At 36.4% G+C, this 18,988-nt stretch overlaps 1 protein-coding gene across 1 annotated transcript in view; it reads right to left on the bottom strand.

Moving 5' to 3' along the window:
* THUMPD2 (THUMP domain containing 2) overlaps nucleotides 1–18,988 on the bottom strand; it is a 41,300-nt gene that overhangs the window by 16,174 nt on the left and 6,138 nt on the right. Inside the window, exons 2-8 of the mRNA XM_011935928.1 lie at nucleotides 17,108–17,240; nucleotides 15,314–15,723; nucleotides 14,032–14,109; nucleotides 12,000–12,052; nucleotides 7,236–7,323; nucleotides 765–836; nucleotides 168–282 (exon numbers count right to left, since the gene is read on the bottom strand). Of these exons, the coding sequence (XP_011791318.1) occupies nucleotides 168–282; nucleotides 765–836; nucleotides 7,236–7,323; nucleotides 12,000–12,052; nucleotides 14,032–14,109; nucleotides 15,314–15,723; nucleotides 17,108–17,240 (949 nt within the window). The remainder of the gene's footprint in view (nucleotides 1–167; nucleotides 283–764; nucleotides 837–7,235; nucleotides 7,324–11,999; nucleotides 12,053–14,031; nucleotides 14,110–15,313; nucleotides 15,724–17,107; nucleotides 17,241–18,988) is intronic.

The following is an 18,988-nucleotide window of genomic DNA, read 5'->3' as shown; positions in this document are numbered from 1 at the left end:
CCCTTAGAAAATAAAACAGTTACACTATTAGAAGTAAACTGAGTATTAGTCCCACAGATATATTACAGGGTAAAACCAACCTTTACATAGTGAGTCTTGTTTTGTATGATTCTAAATATATTTACATTGTTCATTTTCTCAATTGTTTTGCATTTTTAGTAGCTTACCTATAACAGAGCCTTTAAGTAATTCGATTTTATCCTCAAGGCCTGCAGCTTTCAGATTGTCCCAAGTACCTAGTAACTGTGAGGCGCTGACATCAGCACCCACATAATACACATCCTGTGGGGAAAGAAAGAAAATTTTAAGCATAAATAAAATTATTACACATTTTATGTAGTTCAGAAAATCAACCTGCATTTTCTCAAATGATGGAAGTGAAATTAGTAGATTTTAAATTAAGGTCAAAACACATTTAGGGTATTCTTTTAAAATGATAATATCAAAAAATGTAAAGTTTTTGTTAAAATTTTAAAAAATTGTGAATATTTTACAATGACAAATGTGTAGAGAATTTGAGGATTAGTATAACCTAGGTCATGACTAATGATTAGAATTCTGTCATATTTTCCTAAATTCATAGTATTTAAATAAATAACAGAGCAATTTAATCAATCCTTCACAATCTGAGTATAGTGAATAACTCATATAATTAAAAAGAATAATCCCAAAATAGACACTCTACTTGTAAATAATTGGTGATTATACTATATAGACTGACTAAAGTAGATAAATTACTTGCTTTACCAAACTTCAGAACTTACTGGCCATTCTTTAGCAGCTTCCAAAAGTATTGTTCCAAGTCCACACATTGGATCTAAAACAAATGCACCAGCCTGCAGACAGAAATATTAATTTGGTATTATTAAGACTACCATAGGAGGTATTATAAAAGAAACCTAAACTTGAGGAATCAATATTTCAAGAAGAAAGGTTACTTTTTACACTTAAGAATTTCAGGTAGTTAAAGCCCTAATGCACGAGTGTGTTTGGCAGGTTTATAAATTAGGAAGAAGGCCATTCTGGCCAAAGCCCAGTGAGTAAGGAGGAAAAGGTAGTGCAAGCCCCAGAGAGGGAGCAAGGGGATTCTGTGAAGATGGGCTGGGTTATGCTGCATGTTGTAACAACCCCCAAATCCTAGAGGTTTAAAACAAGTAGCTCACACTGTATGCCCATATTAGGGCACCTGGGGCCTCTGCTCCTCACTCTGGAACCCAAACTGACGAGCAATCATCATCTTGAGTGCTGCCATCACTGTGGCAGAGGGAAAGAAAGCATGACAAATTGTCCACTGGCTCAGAAAGGTGCCACCTGAAAGCGATGCACATCACTTCCACCAGCATTTAACTGGCTAAAGCATGTTAGTCACATGGCACACAGTGTCAAGGGGCCAGGAAAGTATAATCCTATCTGTACCTGGGAGGAAAACAGGAAATTGGGAGAAAAAACGACTTACTCTCACTCTGAAAATCACAGCATGCCAGATCTCGTAGGTGGTGTAAGGATTCTGGTTCTATTCTGAAGGATGGGAAACTATTGGAGGGTCTGAGGACAGGAGTCCTATGACATTACATTTCAGAGGGATCATTTTGGCTATTCTGCAGAGGACAGACCATAGAAGGGTAAGAGTGCTAGAGTCCAGTCAAGAGATGATGGTGGCTTGAGTTAAGAGTGGAATTGGTGGATGTGGTAAGAAATGGTTGGATTCTAGACATATTTTAAAAGGTGGAGCCAAAAATGGACGGGATGTGGAATGTTAATGAAAGACAACAGTCTGGAATGCCTAAAATTTTTGAGCTGAGCAACTGGAAGAATAGAGTTGCCTGTTACTGACATGGGAAGAGTTGGGGAGAAGACACTTTGCGGGAGACAAGAGTATAGTTCTGGCCTTGTTAATTTTGAGATACCTCTTAGACCTCCAAGTGTGAATGTCAAGTGAGTCACTGCACATGAGTCTACAGTTCAAGGGAGAGGTTCAGGCTACAGATAGGAATTTGGGAACAGTCAGAGCCAGTCAGCTTATAAATGATATTTAAAGCATCAGAACTGGATGTGATCATCTAGAAAGCAAGAGAAGTTTAACAAGAGAAGTCTATGAATTGGCCCCTGGTGATCTCTCAAGTTCAGATGTTTGGAAGAGGAAGATCAGCCACACACACTGAGAAGCACCTCATTCCGATAATAGGAGCAGAACCTGGAGTAGTGGTCCTGAAACAAAGTGAAGAAACTGCTTCAAGAAGGAGAGTGATCAGTGTCGCAGTGACAGGTGGGTAAGTGAGACGAGCAGTTTCAGTGGAGTGTTGGTGATGAAAGCCCCATGGAGGCTGCTATATGAGAGAATGGGAAGAAAGGAGGTAGAGACAGCCAATGTAGATAATTATTTTAAAGACTTTTTCTGTAAAGGGAAGCAGAAAAGGGGGTGGTGGCTGAAGGGATGTATGGCTTCAGCGGAGGGTTTTCATTCTTTTAAGTTGAAAGGTATTTCAGCAGGTGTACATGCTGATGGGGATGACCCAGTAGAAGAAAAAATTTCTAAGTCTATAAGAGGGAATGGAATCCGGCACACAAGTATTAGCATGGAACAAGGACAGTTCCCTTATTGTAACGACAATAAGGCAGAGTATTTAGGCATAGATTCTGGTATGTTGGTAGATTTGGTGAGGAGAACATGTAGAAGTTCTGTTCTGATTCTATTATTTAAGTCAAATAAGAAGGAAGGGAGCTTGAGAATGGCGTGAACCTGGGAGGCGGAGCTTGCAGTGAGCAGAGATCGCACCACTGCAGTCCAGCTTGGGCGATAGAGCGAGACTCTGTCTCAAAAAAAAAAAAAAAGGGATAAAAAGAAAGAAGAGAGTTAAAAGTATGGGCAAGGAAATGACTAATGACTATAATGTTCGAACTTTTTAAAATCCAAGCTGTGAAGGAGGGATGAGCACAGGTGGTAAGAACAGGGGTTGGGTCAAATGACTAGAGGGCCCTGTGGGGTAAAAGATTTGTGTTCGGGTAGCAGAGGAAGTAAATAGGAAAGAGGAGGTGGTTAAGAACAAGATTCCTGAAACTGAGATTTCTGGAAAAGATACCCTTCTGGGTATGACAAGGTCTAGGATGTGACTACAACAGATGAATAGGGAAGCCAAGAAATGAAGAGTAAGATTACTGAATGGTTACAGAGACCAAAGAATCATGATGCAATAATGGCCTGTACTCTTACAGGAATAAGAGGGAGAGAGCTCTGACTGGGGTGATCTGATGGCATGTGCTTCAAAGGCACTGTGAGGTTCTTGGCAGAAGGAAGGAAATAATTGTCTAGAAGGGGCAAGAAGGAGCAAGCAGGAACGTACCCCACTGTCAGGCCCAGTGGTGCTCGAGATAGGGCAGAAAAAACATTCACCACTTGATATGTCTACAGAGGAAGCAGAGTCCTGAGTGGACAGCCAGGTTTCAGCCACAGCCATATGGTACCTAATGGAAAGAAACAAAATGTTCTTCAGGAGACAGAAGCCTTCCCTGGTACTAAATTTTAAAGAGGGTATCATACAAATCCCCCATGAAGGGGCAGTAAGGAGCAGAAGGAAAAATTTAAATGTAAATTTTGTTGTTAAATTGTTAATAGTATGAGAACCCATCCTTATTAGGATCTCAAATGTGCCATACACTATGCTCCTTCTCTCCCATGGTTTGTGTTCAATGATATAATCTGACCTAAAGTATCTTTAAACGGCTTTATTTTACCTTAGGACTTTTTCTTGCCATGACACTTGTAGACACAGGCTGAGGTAGAGAAGTATTTCTGCATACTTATAACAACAATTAAGATTTATAGAACTTGATTTCCTTTGTTATGATATGTAGGAAGGAGAACAGTTTATAGTACACATGATAAATCACGAACATCCTATTTTTAAATTTCATTTTTAGTGGCACTGGCCTACCCAAGACTGAGCTGTCTGTGTACTGCTCTGGGTACTAAGCTCCAAGGAGGGAAATGGATCAGGTTGGATACTGGGGTCACTCAGACTGTGGGTCACTACCACATTCCCTCCAAAAGAACTCTACTATGCCATTTCCCAGGTTCTTTAACAGACCTCCTTGGCCTGTGGTCACACTGAGAGACACATTTCTTACTTTTTGTAGTCCCAGGGAAAATTCACAGTAAGGAAAAGTTTTATCAAGCATTATCTTTGGATATTTTTGATCATTTACTTTTGACTTTTCTGAAAAACATGTTTATATTAAAACAAAGGTAGCATTTCAAATGTGTAGGTGATTATGTAAATTTATATTTAAATACCAACTGGTGAAACCACTGGCAGTTTGGGAAAAAATTAACCATACCTCTTTCTTTATACTAAAAAAATCTGAACTAAAGATTTAAACCAAACAAACAAAGAAAATCATGGGTTCTGGGTACCTGGTAATCTGAAAGAGGCTCCCTCTTCCACTCTCAACTTTAAGCTTTCTACTTCTGCTGAGCCAAGTGATGCTCAGACCTAGAGGCAACTAGTGCTAAGAGAAGCCTGAGGTTCCATCACAGTCCCAGAAAAAGGAATGTGGTTGTGTAGTGATTAGAGAACAGCAGTGGAATCCCGAGGGGAGAATCAGTGGAACTAGGGAAGAGCGTGGTCTTCAGAGATCTATGGACCCAAAGAGAGGTCAGTGACTAGAGAAGTTTCTTCCAGGTATCTCAGCAGGACTGACAGATTCTCCTTACACTGCTGAGCCTGGGGTGCCAGAGATCCATTTACCTTTTACCATTTATAGGATTCTGGCCATTTAAAATACTTAACAGTCACATTTTAGCCCCAGCAAGCTAAAACAAAACACACAAACAAACAAAAACCAACGGTACATCTGAAAAAAAAGGAAGAGGTCCCTCAGTAGTTTTAGAGTAAATACGCAGAATAATCAGAACACACACCTAGTAAAATAGAATTACTAATTACTGGAGGACACAGATCAATATTTGAATAAAAGAAGAGCTTTCAGAGATATTCAAATGTGACACACATACCTTTATGAAGCTAAAAAGCCATGATATTTTTAATCTAAAAATATAAATAAAATACAGCATGTCTCTGTGACTCTTGTTGTAATTTGGAAGATAATGCTCAAGAATAACTCAAAATGCAAATATAAAGAGATGGAAATCATGTCAAAAGGATAGGAGACTTGGAGGATAGAACCGGGAAGCTTAACACGTTCATAATAGGAATTTCAGAAGTAGGAAAAAGAGACTAGTTTAAAGTTAAATTCACTAAATAGTCGAGGCAATAATTAATTAATGGAAGAAAAAGTGCTCAGGCCGGAGAAGTAAAAATAAATAATTTTTATAATTATTATATATTCCAAATAGTAATTATAGTTCTAGTTATTAACTATAATTTTAGTATTAATAATTATAGTTATATTTATTATTACCAAAATGGCAGCTAATACTTAGACACTTTCCAAATGTTAGGCACTGTTCTGATCACTTTATTAATGCTAATTCATTTAATCTTGTCATGATCCCATGAGATATTACTCCTCTTTTCATTTTGCAAATGAGAAACTGAGGCACAAAGATGTTAAGTATCCTGCCCAAAGCTTCCCAGCCAGTAAGTGGTGGCCAGAATCTAAGACTCACCAAGGTCTGGGCTAAATAGAAAACACATACACATAAGCATGTTCTGGTGACATTCCTGGGCTTTAAGGTTAAAGACAAACACCTTACAAGTTTCCAAAAACAAGGAACCACGTAGTTACAAACGAAAAGAAGAGAAAAATCCCACTGGCATGGTCTGCTCACCTGTGCCACCGGAAGCTAAATGACAATGAAATAGCATCTATAGACCTTTGAGAGAAAAGAACTGCAATTCAGGAATCCTATACCCAGCCAAGATAGATATACCCAGAAAACAGGAAGAAATTTGAAGATACAAAGAAATTCTGACAGTATATCACTAAATACCACATTTGAGAAAAATACCTAAGATAAGACTTTACCCAAGCAACAAGTAAACCAGAGCAGAAGCCTCAAACAGGGCAAGACAAATGATTAGCAAGTAACTTGATCAAACTAGCAAAAATAAGAGAAGGAAACAAAGTGTGAGAAGTTAGGAATAGAATAAAAATAGGAAGAATATAATCAAGTCTATCTGCCACAACATTTACTGAATTCTCTCACTGAAACACCATCAGAGTGGGGTAAAAATAGCTGTGTGTTTGTAAGAAAATACGTAAAGCTGAAAAAAAAAGCAGTGGCAAAGAAATATTAGGCTGATGCAAACAAAAAGGAGTGAAAATATTAGTAAGACAGTGAGACTTAAATTTAAACTTAAACAAGATAAACAGGACTTAAGTAACAAGGCACACTTCACAATGATATACTGACAGTCACAAACATGCATATACCAAGTCACACAGCAGATGAATAATTCAACGACTCGTAAAAATGCAAAAACTTAAAAAAATACAATATAATGAGATTTCAAAAACTTCTTTCAAAATGGAGCAGAGAAACACACGGTAAGTACAAATAATGGAGAACATTTCTTCACTAGAAGATAAAATCATCTTATGTCCATAGAACATTTACAAAAATTGACCAAGATCTTGGTCACAGAAAAAAACTTAAAATTTAAGAATCAGAGGTTTCACAGGCCCCATTTTCTTTTTTTTTTTTTTTTTTTTTTGAGACGGAGTCTTGCTCTGTCACCCAGGCTGGAGTGCAGTGGCTGGATCACAGCTCACTGCAAGCTCCGCCTCCCGGGTTTACGCCATTCTCCTGCCTCAGCCTCCCGAGCTGGGACTACAGGCGCCAGCCACCTCGCCCGGCTAGCTTTTTGTATTTTTTAGTAGAGACGGGGTTTCACCGTGTTAGCCAGCATGGTCTCGAACTCCTGACCTCGTGATCCGCCCGTCTCGGCCTCCCAAAGTGCTGGGATTACAGGCTTGAGCCACCGCGCCCGGCTTCAGGCCCCATTTTCTAACTGTGACACAAAACATTAGAAATAATGAAATGTAGCTAACTTCTGACTCAGACTTTTCAGAGCCAAAATACTCTCAGAAGTTCAACAACATATAAAAGCATTACTGCAGCAGTTTGTAAGTATAATGGCAAAAAGAAAAGAAGTTAAATAAAAAGCGTTAAGAAAAGAGAAAGCAAGTAATACAAATATTCATCAGTAAGACACTGTATAAGTTAATTATGAAAATAACTCTGCTATTAACAGGAAGGAAAACATTTTTCTTACCTTAATGTCAGCGAGAGATGCCATTGCCCACGCTATGGTAGATCGCAGTCCAGCTGTCTTGATGTAAGCTCTGCTGGCTAGAGGAACCCTACAAAGAAAAGAATCTGATTATATATTATTACACACTGAACAACAAGATATAAAAACGATTTACTTGTCCAAATCTGAGAATCATTTAAATATATTCATCCAACATACACTAAAGTATTCCCTAAGTTAGAGAATGTTTCAATCTTATTACAAAAACTCCTTCTCTAATGGGCACCTTGTCTACCCAGCTAGTGTGGAATCCCAGAAAGTTAAATTTTTAGACAACTGAAATTTACACTCTCATGTATTTCATGTATAAAAATGTAATTACACATGAGGAAAATCTTTCTTATACTTCCCTGTCTTCCCATACAGAGTAGACCTTTTTTTGCTGTCTGAAGTCATGAATGGGAATGTACTGTTTTGTGATATAAATGTAGTATGGGAAGTAGAACTGAAGGGATGCTAATCCTTAAAATCTGTTTTCTATAAAAAGTCCCTTTTGTAGGTCTGTTTTTTGGTTATTTGCATCTTCCCCAAAAGATGAAATGAAACATGACATTGCACTGTCTAAAATAATTTACTGGATGATGGGCCAAACCAGACATCTCCCAAATCAGTTCACTGGTCTCCAACAAGCATCGCTTCACGCTTTATCCTCCACCTCATCAATGCCACCATCACATCCATGTTTCCAGATTTGACAGAAATTTTCAAAATGTCATCTATCATTTCTATCTTTCCAATGTAATGAACAAGCAGAATCTCCTTGGAAATTTCAACTTTCCAGGCTTTTCTAGTTCACTTCTACAATTTGTTGGTAAGGTATGAAGACATGATGTCAAGAATGTGTGCTGGTTTGTTTTGGGGTAGGCTTGTTCCAAAGCCACCAAGAGAGGTCTTCTACGAACTTTACGGAAAGCCACGATGTTCTTCAAACCCTCCTTAAAGTTGTTCAACAGAATTCTAGGCATGTGAATGTTAAACATTTATTTCTTTCATAATTTTGTTTCTCATTTTTCTTTGACTTTAACTTATTCTGTTTTTGTATTTGTTGCAAGCCTCTTAAAATCTTAGAACTAAATGACATATCCCTTTAAAATAGAAGTATAATTGTATACTTACTATTATAATGAGGAAGTTCTATGTGGCAAACCCATGGGAGTTTGGCTTTTTAATAAGGTTTTCTCAAGAAATAATTCACACTGTAAACAGTATTGTATATATACATTTGGAATCAGGGATGTAAACTGGCAGGTAGAAACACTATAAAATATTTTGGCCAGTGAATTTTGCTTCTGCAGGGTGAACTTAGCAATTATCTTGCTATAAAACACAGTTTGCATGCTAGATACCAATGCTATAATACACAGTTTACATTCTAGATGCCAAAACTATAAAACAGAGTTTGCATTCTAGATACCAAAAAGGGAGATGCAGTATGGAAAACCAGCTTTGTCCATATATATGAAAAAAAAATGCTCTTATAAGCAGCAGGAATTTATATGGAACCTTTCAAAGTTTCAACAACTATGTATATATTTTTGCTAATAGAAGTTTTTATGGGACAGAATTCTGTCAATATTTGACTAAAGTGAATGTTCACATTTTGCTTAAACCTGGGCAAAATTATCTCATTACTTCAACAAAAGGGCCCCATTATATCAGCATAATACAATTATTCAGAAGAAGGCATGTTCAGAAATAAACTCCTTAAAAATAAAAATAATGCTCTACTTTCACAGAATCTAGCTAATGTACACGGTTCAAAAATAAATGTGGTTTTTGATCTTCTCTGCATGTGTGCATTTCTTTTTTATTTTCTTGTACACCTTGTACCACCAAGACAAAGACGTTCTAATCTATATCTCTAGCCTAGACTTGTTACCTGAACCCCCCAGATCTTTATCTTCAAATATGTACTTGAACATTTTTATGTGGAAGATAAGTAGTACAAAGTCAACAGGTATAAACTGAATACACTCTCCTGGATTTCATATATTGATATGTTTCTTCATTTTCTTGTGCCACTTACTATCCATATATTGGGTACCATAATCTACCTCTTCAGTCTAGACTTGTCACCTGAACTCTAGATCTGTAACTTCAAATATCTACTGGAACATTTTTCAATGAATACACTGTTTTCTTTTGTTACATTTTGTATCTCAGCGACTAATACCAGTATTTACTAATTGTTCAAATCAGAAATCTGAAATTATTCTAGACCCCTTAACTATTTTTTGATTTCATGGCCTTTTTGCTACCTCCAAGAGTTTAAATCCTCTCATTCTCTCTTTTTATTTCTCTTTCATTCAAAAATATAGTTTTCTTGGTAATATTTTTGAAATCAGAAATATGATCACTTCACTCTTCTGCCTCAAATTCTTATTGCTTTTAGGATAACATCCAAGCTGTTTAACACACTTACAAGGCACTTCATGGCTTGTTTCTAATTTTCTACCACTTTCTCTATGTCCCATTTACACTGAAACTACCTGCCATCCCCCAGGTAAATCCAGCTTCCTTACACCTTGTGCCTTTGCACAGAGATTCCTTGCCTGTAATATCCTTTCCTTCTCTTGCCCACATGATATACCCTTTCTTATTGCTGGCAAGTCTCCTCTTAGGGACAATCAAAATTTTATCTTTTTGCTCACAGGTCCTCAATTAGAGTTAGGTTCTCTTTCCTAACTCTAGTCAAGCATTTATCACAGATCTGTGCTACCACTGGATTGAATTCCTTGAAATTAATACTCATCCTTTTTCGTCTTTGGGCATCTAGCACAATTTTTTGCATACAGTAAGTGTACAACTGACGCTTCAACTAAAATTAATTGAACTCATCTTACTCCAGTAAATGCCTCTCCCCTCCCCTCCTACTTGCTGAACTGTTTCAAAAATAAAAAAGTTGAAATTTATTCAATGCTTACTGTATCCTAGAAACAGTAGCAAAGATTTTCATGTGGGTTATCTAATTCCAAGGATGAAGCTATAAAGTAGGTACTATTATTTTCCTGATTCTATAGCAGAGAAATATGATAATTTGTCTAAATTTGCAGAGTTATAATAATTTGTGAAGACAGAATTCAAGTCCACAGTTCTTATCTGCTATGCTATACTGTAGTAGGTGATGCGTATAGCGTGGCACCAGCTATATAACTGTTAATGCTTCATGGGGCTATTGACATCCAAATGGTTTTTTTCTTTAAAGAAAGTAAAGCTCAAAATATGAACAACGTCTTTAGGAACTCGGGACAAATTTTTATGTGATCCTCTAACTTCATGGCTGCTCTTTACTTTGTTTCATCATTTCTGACTTTCTTCTGTTGTTAGGGTCACCAGGTTGCAGTTTCTGATATCCACTGTCACTTCTCTTGTCCAGTGCTATCTGTTGTGCAAGTCTTCATGTCTCCCTTTCCATGTCCCAGCAAATTGTTCTTTTTAGCCAACACTCATCACTGAGACTGCTTCCTTCCTACACTGAGGTAGTCAAACTGACTAAACACAGAGCATCTATTGTAACCTCATTTTCAACCAGTGCTCACTCAAGGTCTGAGTCTGAATTTTCAGATACATCATCTTTTATTTGTAAACTTTAAGGTACATTATCAATTATTATTTGAAATGCCATGGCATGACGTCTTGAATGTTTCTAGCAAGCATTAAAATAATTTTAAATAATCAAATACCTTTTAAAAACATTAAGGTTATACTAGTTAAATAAAGAGCACAAAATTTAGCACTTTTATATATAATAATTTTAAAATGAGCTATTTTATTTGGTGGTAAGAATCTAATTAATACCACACTCAGCACTGCTAGGGGTGAGATAGTCTTCCTAAATTTTTTTGTTTTTTTGAGACGGAGTCTCGCTGTCACCTAGGCTGGAGTACAGTGGCGCAATTTTGGCTCACAGCCACCTCTGCCTCCCGGGTTCAAGTGATTCTCCTGCCTCAGCCTCCTGAGTAGCTGGGATTACAGGCACCCACCACCACACCCAGCTAATTTTTGTATTTTTAGTAGAGACAGCATTTCACCACATTGGTCAGGCTGGTCTCAAACTTCTGACCTCGTGATCTACCTGCCTCAGCCTCCCAAAGAGCTGGGATTACAGGCGTGAGCCACTGCGCCTGGTATCTAAGTAAATTTTTTAGACACTTAGGCTCACTTTTTGGGAGTCAAAATATTTTAAAAAATTAACTACTTTATAAATTTAAAAATGCACATATTTTATATTTTGCTGGTTTTGCTAGTGTTTCCTACTTTCATCTTGGTGACCATCAATAATTATACTTATTATTATAATTGCTGAAATATGTCCATCTTTTAGTTTTCCCCACCCTGTCTTTAAAATTGTCATAGAATTTTAAAAAGCCAGATAGGCAAAATTGTTAAATTAAAGGCGCTGGAGTAGGGTAGCCTAGAAGCCTTTTAGGTATAGTTATGGGGCTGTGAAAATCATTTAATAATAGAACTAGATATAATTTTCAGTATTAATCATGTAATCAGTAGATTATCATGATCAAATATTTCCCAGCTCTAACTGGTCAGTTCAAATCACATCCACTAAGTTCCATGAAAATATTTTATTGTCTTAAGCAAAGAATTCAAATGCTTTGCCTTTAGCCTTCTCTGTTTTATCAATGCTTCATTCATGCTATAAATAAAAAACATAAGTCCTCAATTTAACAATCTGTCCTATGGGACAAACTTGAAGCTTAGAATATCTACCTGAACACAGGAATTCCCACCACAGAGTAAACGTCATTTAGATGTATAAAGATCTGAAAGAATAAACACAGAAGTTAGAATGGAATAAGAAACACCATTACCAAAGTATTGACAATTTGAAATTTCCATTTTAAACTTACATGACCTATGTTTTAAAAAGAAACTCCAAGGCCTTATTCATCCTATCTAGAAAAAAAATGTTCTATAATCTTTTTTTTTTCTTAAGCAGAAGGAAACTAAATTTTAAGTACATTTCATAGAAAAATTCAGAGGTCAATTTGTTATACAGGAGAGTCACGTTACAAACAACTCAAAACCAACTTTCTTCCTAGAGATTCTCGGAATTATCATAACTGGACCAGACTTCAGTATTTTGCGTTAGAGAAGATTTTCTAAATCCACCCTAATTCTAACCTCAAATAGGATGTGAGGCCACACAGGGCTATCAGAGGCTGCAAATACTTTCAGGGTAACAGAAAACTTTGTTTAGGACAAATATATGGCAGCAAGGGTGCTCTTTTCTCTATAGGTAAGTTTCTGTCTCTCTTTATTTTCTTTCTTCTGTTAGGTCCAGAAGAGTGTTTAAGTGCCCCACATTATAATTAGTAGTCAACACAAATTTTAAAAGCTAGAATCTTTCTTTTGTAGTCTGATAAGGTTTACAGAATATTTTAAATGCTGTTTTGAATCTCAAGAATATCTGGTCCTTGATAGTCTCATTCCAAGATAACTTTAAATATTAGCAGCTTAATCAGAATTATTCCAAAATTGATTACTTTCATCTAGAAAAGGCTTACCTGGAGTGATTCCATTTGGTCAATTTAATTACTTGATTAACTGATACAGCTAAACTTCCCAATTTTATACATTATGCATTTTAGCAAATTAGAATTATTTTCTATTGACAATTTATTCTAAAGATATGACATGTTTACATATTGAATGTTATTAAGAATAGCCTCCCCCACTATAAATGTTTTCCTATCAATTTTGTAGAAGGAAATTTGTTGAGATTTGATTCTTCTGTCAATTTTTTAGTCATAAACTTTACTACATGTGATTTTTGTGTTTCCAATTTTGTGTTAATTATTTCTATCCATAATAGCTATTAATTGCATTAAATGGCTGATAGAAATTGAATTTGCTATATTTATTCATGAGATAATCTATGAGAAAACGATTCTGAGACAATAAGATAGACTCAGGGAGATGGGGACAAGAAAGCCACAGAGAGGAGATGATTAAGAATTGGAAAGGGGCAGGTAAGAGAAAGATACTTGTATGTCAAAACATTCTTGGGATCAAAATATTTAGTATGACAAACAATAAAAAATATATACCAGGTATTTTTTTTAAAGTGAAAAATGTCAGACAAAAGCAAATCTAAAAATAAAACAACAATGTTCTGATTTGTCCAGTTATTACTCCATTTAAACCTACATAACAAGTGATAAATAAATTTATGAATTAATCATGAAAATTATTGGTTACATGTCAACTTTATAAGATGGCTTTCAAAAAACAGCAAATATTTTTTGTTTCCCCATACAAATAGTTGTTCCAATTAAAAATAGTGTAACCTTATTAAATTAATTTTGGAAAATAAAAACATAATCCCATATCCATAACAAAGCCACTATTAACATACTATTGAATTTTGTGCAGGACTTTTGTTGTTATCCATTTTTTAACATTAGCTAAAGTTTTTTAAATCATAGATTGTGTGTATTATAGGGGCTATAGAGAACATCGCTGTAACCTCATATTAATAAACGTTTTTTCTTCAACTGTGACCAGATAACTTCATTCCAAAAAATCTTTTCTTGGAGTTTGGATAAGACATTTTCACAGTGAAAACTGCTAGCAAAACTATCTGTACTATTCTACTACTAAAGATAAAATGGACTGCTGGATCCCTGTGGATATACTTTTTACAACTGCAAAATAAAATGGAAAGGTATGATAAGAATACAGGACACTGTCTTTAAAGAATTAGGTTACAAGTATATAAAATAAAACAAATACTCATTACCTCTAATTTTGGATTCTTCAAATCTGCTTTCCATCCGAAGTGTTTCATAATAGCAATTCCAATTACTTTTCCTAACTCCTGGAAAAGTAGCAAGTTAAAGAAAAGAATACTAAAAATGAAAATTTTAAGTTTAAATGTAAGCAAAACTAACAGAGTAGCCTATAAGAAAATCAAGTCAGGCTATCTGACATTAATTTAGAGTTCTGATATTAAAATCGTACATGAAAGCATTTTCTATTCCAGGCAGTAAGGCTGTATTTTACCTGCCCTAGCCCCCAGTACACTCCATGGTATTAACATCTACTCATGCATAATCTCTATTCTTGTAATTTTAGGCATATGAAATAACTAGATTATAACCTGATAAATATGATCATTCTGGGTTTCAGGAAACAGATGCAAGCTGAAAGATAACTATTTCAGCTACTATAAGCCTATGTGTTTAAAAATTACCAGATTAGTATCATTAGACTCACCCTTTAGGGTCTGACTGATTTTAAGGTTGATAAAGTATTCAGACCAATGGCCTTTAACATCACTGAACTTTGTAAGGGCCAACTGATGAGGTTTGGTGATGGCCAGTTTGTGGTGTTCGCTCTTCTCTATATTGCTGAGACCTCACGTGCATTTGCAGTCTAGGTCCTGGTGACAATCCCATGTACAGGACCTGTGCAGAGTAGCCACTGAATAAGCACAAAGCTGAACTGAAGAGAAACCCCAAAAGCTGAGGACTATGGTATCAGGACTTCCAAATACAAAGGACATCTGTAGATTTAAGGAAATTTTTAGGCACAAAGGATAAGGAAGTAATTACTTGGAATGGCATACCATTCCTCTTAAACATCTGAGGGAAAATTAAAAGGAAAATGTAGTTTTAAAGATACTTAATTCCATAAGAACTAATTGTCTGGGCCTAGTTATTCGTTCTGTGGGAGGTTTGCATCTCATTTTCAATCTAAAGAGTAAGTAATTCTTTAAAAAAAATGGGACCCGCAGGCCAGGTGCGGTGGCTCCTGCCTGTAATCCCAGCACTTTGGGAGGCTGAGGTGGGTGGATCACTTGAGGTCAGGAGTTCAAGACCAGCCTGACCAATGTGAAACCCTCTCTCTACTAAAAATACAAAAATTAGCTGGGTGTAGTGGCGCACACCTGTGATCCCAGCTACTCAGGAGGCTGAGGCAAGGGAATCACCTGAACCTGGGAGGCGGAGGTTGCAGTGAGCCAGATCATGCCACTGTATTCCAGCCTGGGCGACAGACTCCACTTTGGGATGCAAGCATACCTGTGCAGTGAAGGCCTTTCTAATAGTTCCACTGCAGCGACAAGATACTCTGAAAGTCAAGTCCTTCTGATTATGAGTATCAACTGCTTTCTCTATGTCATTCTGAAATTCTTCTTGAAAGTTTTTGCTTTTAGTGGTAACATCTCTTTGCTCCAGAGTTTCTTCTTCTATTTGTTTTTCCAGCTGGCAGTCCCTATTCTCTTCTATCTTTTGCATTTGTTCTATTTTTAATTTCTTTGCAATGATGATTTCATTTTCTCCCACTTTTCTTTTTAGTTGGTTATCATCTCTCTGAGAAAGTTTTTCCTTTTTTGCATCAAGTTCAAGAAGATTTTTCCAGATTGAAATGGCATTCAACCAACTTCCTGGATCTTCATTTATAAGTCTTTGCATTTCGTTAAATAGTTTTCCTAAATAAGAAAAATCTTGTTGATCCTATATTGAAGCTTTAAAGACCATCTATTACAATCATCACCCCCAAATTCCATTACCTTTATTTCTTTGAATTTTTATTAAATTGCTACATGAATAACTTCACTTTCATTTGGAGTTTATATTCCATTTACCATAAGAATATTGTGCAGAATAAAGTTCATTCTTATATTGCATATATAGCATCCACATTGTGTTAAAATTCCTATAGAATTACCATATAATAACCTAGAAAGATTATTTGTGCTATGGTAATATATGTATCTCTCCCACATATACATAGACCTAGAGTGTATATCAATCTTTGAAATAATGGTGATCTTGCCTATAAAAATTAAGTTTTTATAAGAAAAGAATAAATTGAAAAACTCAGCTCAGAAACAGAGGAGCTGAATCTTGGGCCTGTTACATTTTAGTCCACACCATATTAATAAGTATATTATAGTGTGTTTCCATAAAATAACTCACAATCCATTCACAGCTTAGCATACTGCCAGTATGCTCAGCAAAGTTTAATCTTCTCTTGATGAACCAGGGTCATCAAGATGATCCAAAAATTACTGCAGTTCCTTAAAGATGAATGTGTGTAGAGTACTGGGAGGAATTATATTTACCCCACAGTATAATACTTTGGGATTTGCTTTAAAACAATTTTTTCTGCTTGGTCTTGATTTCTTGCCATTTGCATCTTTCTTAAAATAGTTTATTATAGGCTATAAATACATGATCTCTTATGTAATTCAAATTGAAGTTTAAGGCAGCGTTTAAACCTGCAGTGTCTGACCATGTTTTGTTGTTTTTATCAAGATCCATATGTTGTTTTAGTAGCATATTTATAAAATTTAGAGAGTGGACAAGAAATCTCTTATGCCCCCTTTACCTCTAATGCTTGATAAGTGTGCATAAGTTTATCAAAAACATTTAAGGTCCCAGAAATAGAAATTTTTACTATGCAGTATTTTTCCAATTATATCACACAGTTAAAATTTACAATATGATGATTTTCACTGATTTACTATTAAAATAATGCATTTTGGATTATTGCATGTTTCTAAATCCAAATAAATGCAAGTGACCATATATATCCCTAGAGAAGGTACCTGATCATAATTCTCAAAGAAATGTGGCTTAGGACATTAAAATCTCATAAAAAAGGCAGCACGCAGGTTGCAAAGAGAAGAAATGTTCTACTACAATCAGGTGATAATATTTAGGAAATACAGAAAAATACACAACTAATGATCCCACACATGTCAATGAACATTAAAGTGTAAAATGGCTACATATTAATTATCAAGCAGAAAATGTTGGGGTACAATGTGTCATGTGGGTAAAAGCAACACACATATGGATATACCATACCTTTACTTACAGAAGAAATAAGTGGAAACTGCTTTTTAATCAGCAAAAATAATCTTTCCGCAGATTTTAATTTCTTCAACATATTCAAATCAGAACAGGTGGTGAAAAAAACCTTTCCTGAAATATATTCAACCTAGAAATAAAAAAACAGCTTTCAATGTAGTCCAGTATCAGTGTAAAAATGATATTTTTTTCCCCTCTTAAGGTACAGCATTTAAATTAAAAATAAAAATAACCATTTCTGAACTATCTACTATTTGTCAGGCTCTGTACTAGGAACTCTGAATAAGTATTTTCCTCCTCACCCTTGTAACAACCCTCTAAGGTAGATCCTATCACCACCAAAAGTAGACAAAGGTATAATGTACTAGACAAATTAGGTGTCTAGCCCAAGGTGGACATTTATTGAAAACTTACCTGTAGGCTACCAGGAAGCATAAAACATATTTTGAATAATAGACACACACTGACATACACATTAAAACATAAGATTTATAAGACAATAACTTGAATTAAACCCAGAAGAAAACTAAAAAGTTTTAACATTATAATGCATTGACAAGTTGTAAGTACACTAAGTAGAAATGAATATGAAAGCTGACATTACGAAGAGTCCTCGGAAAGAATCCTGTAAGGTTTGGGAAGAAGGATTCTAATAAAAGAACAAGGGGCAGATGCAGAAGTGGGAATGAAAACCTGGCTGAAGTAAACTGTAAGCAGCATTTGCTGTATTATGCTGATTGATAGTGTCAGGTGGATGGATGATGTAGTTTAGGCCAGCTTGACAAATGGTCATGAAATTTTGAGTACCACGAATGGTAATGGTCAACCATTACAGACTTTTGATGAAAACTGTGACAGCACTGAATTAGCTGACAGAAAAAATTACTTTACAAGAGGCATAAAGGACTGAGTGTAGAATGTGATGCTAGAGGGAGAAGGAAGTTACTGAGGTAGAAATGACAAGATACTTGGCTGCAGAAACTGGATAATGAATAGAAGCAAGATATATGCATCAAACAGAAACAGGTTTTGGAGAAAGGATGGATACGTGGCAAGAGAAGGAAAATGAAAAGAGCACTGACTCACAGGAAGCCTAATATGCTGTGACAAATGGTGCTCAAAGGCCGGGCGCAGTGGCTCAAGCCTGTAATCCCAGCACTTTGGGAGGCCGAGACGGGCGGATCACGAGGTCAGGAGATCGAGACCATCCTGGCTAACACGGTGAAACCCCGCCTCTACTAAAAAATATAAAAATCTAGCCGGGCGAGGTGGCGGGCGCCTGTGGTCCCAGCTACTTGGGAGGCTGAGGCAGGAGACTGGCGTAAACCCGGGAGGCGGAGCTTGCAGTGAGCTGAGATCCGGCCACTGCACTCCAGCCTGGGCGACAGAGCGAGACTCCGTCTCAAAAAAAAAAAAAAAAAAATGGTGCTCAATACCAATGGAATCTTAACTCTTTTAGGGTCAACCCAACCCTCTTAAGTCCAGGACGGATGTGGGCTCTCTTGGAGCTCTCTTTTTAGCAGCGGCCAACAATTGAATAGCACGGTTCTAAGTAATCTCCTAGAACTCGGACACCAGGGACTGCTGGGTTTCTTGTGTGTTAAGGCAGCTACCATCCATGGGTACTTGAACTCCAAGGGTTTTTGCTTGTTTTGGATCTGACAAGACCTAATTAAACTCTTGGAATGGTAATTTCTGGGGTCGCTACTCCAGGCTGATGAAAGAGAATCTCTCCCGAAGAAGCCCTAGATTGGCACCAATTAAAACTCAAATAGCTTACAGCAATGCAGCTGACCAAAATAGATGGAGGAACAGACAATGACACTATGGGAGGAAGCAGGGAATGAAAAGAACATTTAGGAATCAATATATAACGGG

This window comes from Colobus angolensis, unplaced genomic scaffold (assembly GCF_000951035.1).
Source record: "Colobus angolensis palliatus isolate OR3802 unplaced genomic scaffold, Cang.pa_1.0 Scaffold15, whole genome shotgun sequence".
Lineage (NCBI taxonomy): Eukaryota > Metazoa > Chordata > Mammalia > Primates > Cercopithecidae > Colobus > Colobus angolensis.
The sequence above is the reverse complement of the archived record's forward strand: the minus strand, read 5'-3'. Positions and strand labels throughout refer to the sequence as shown.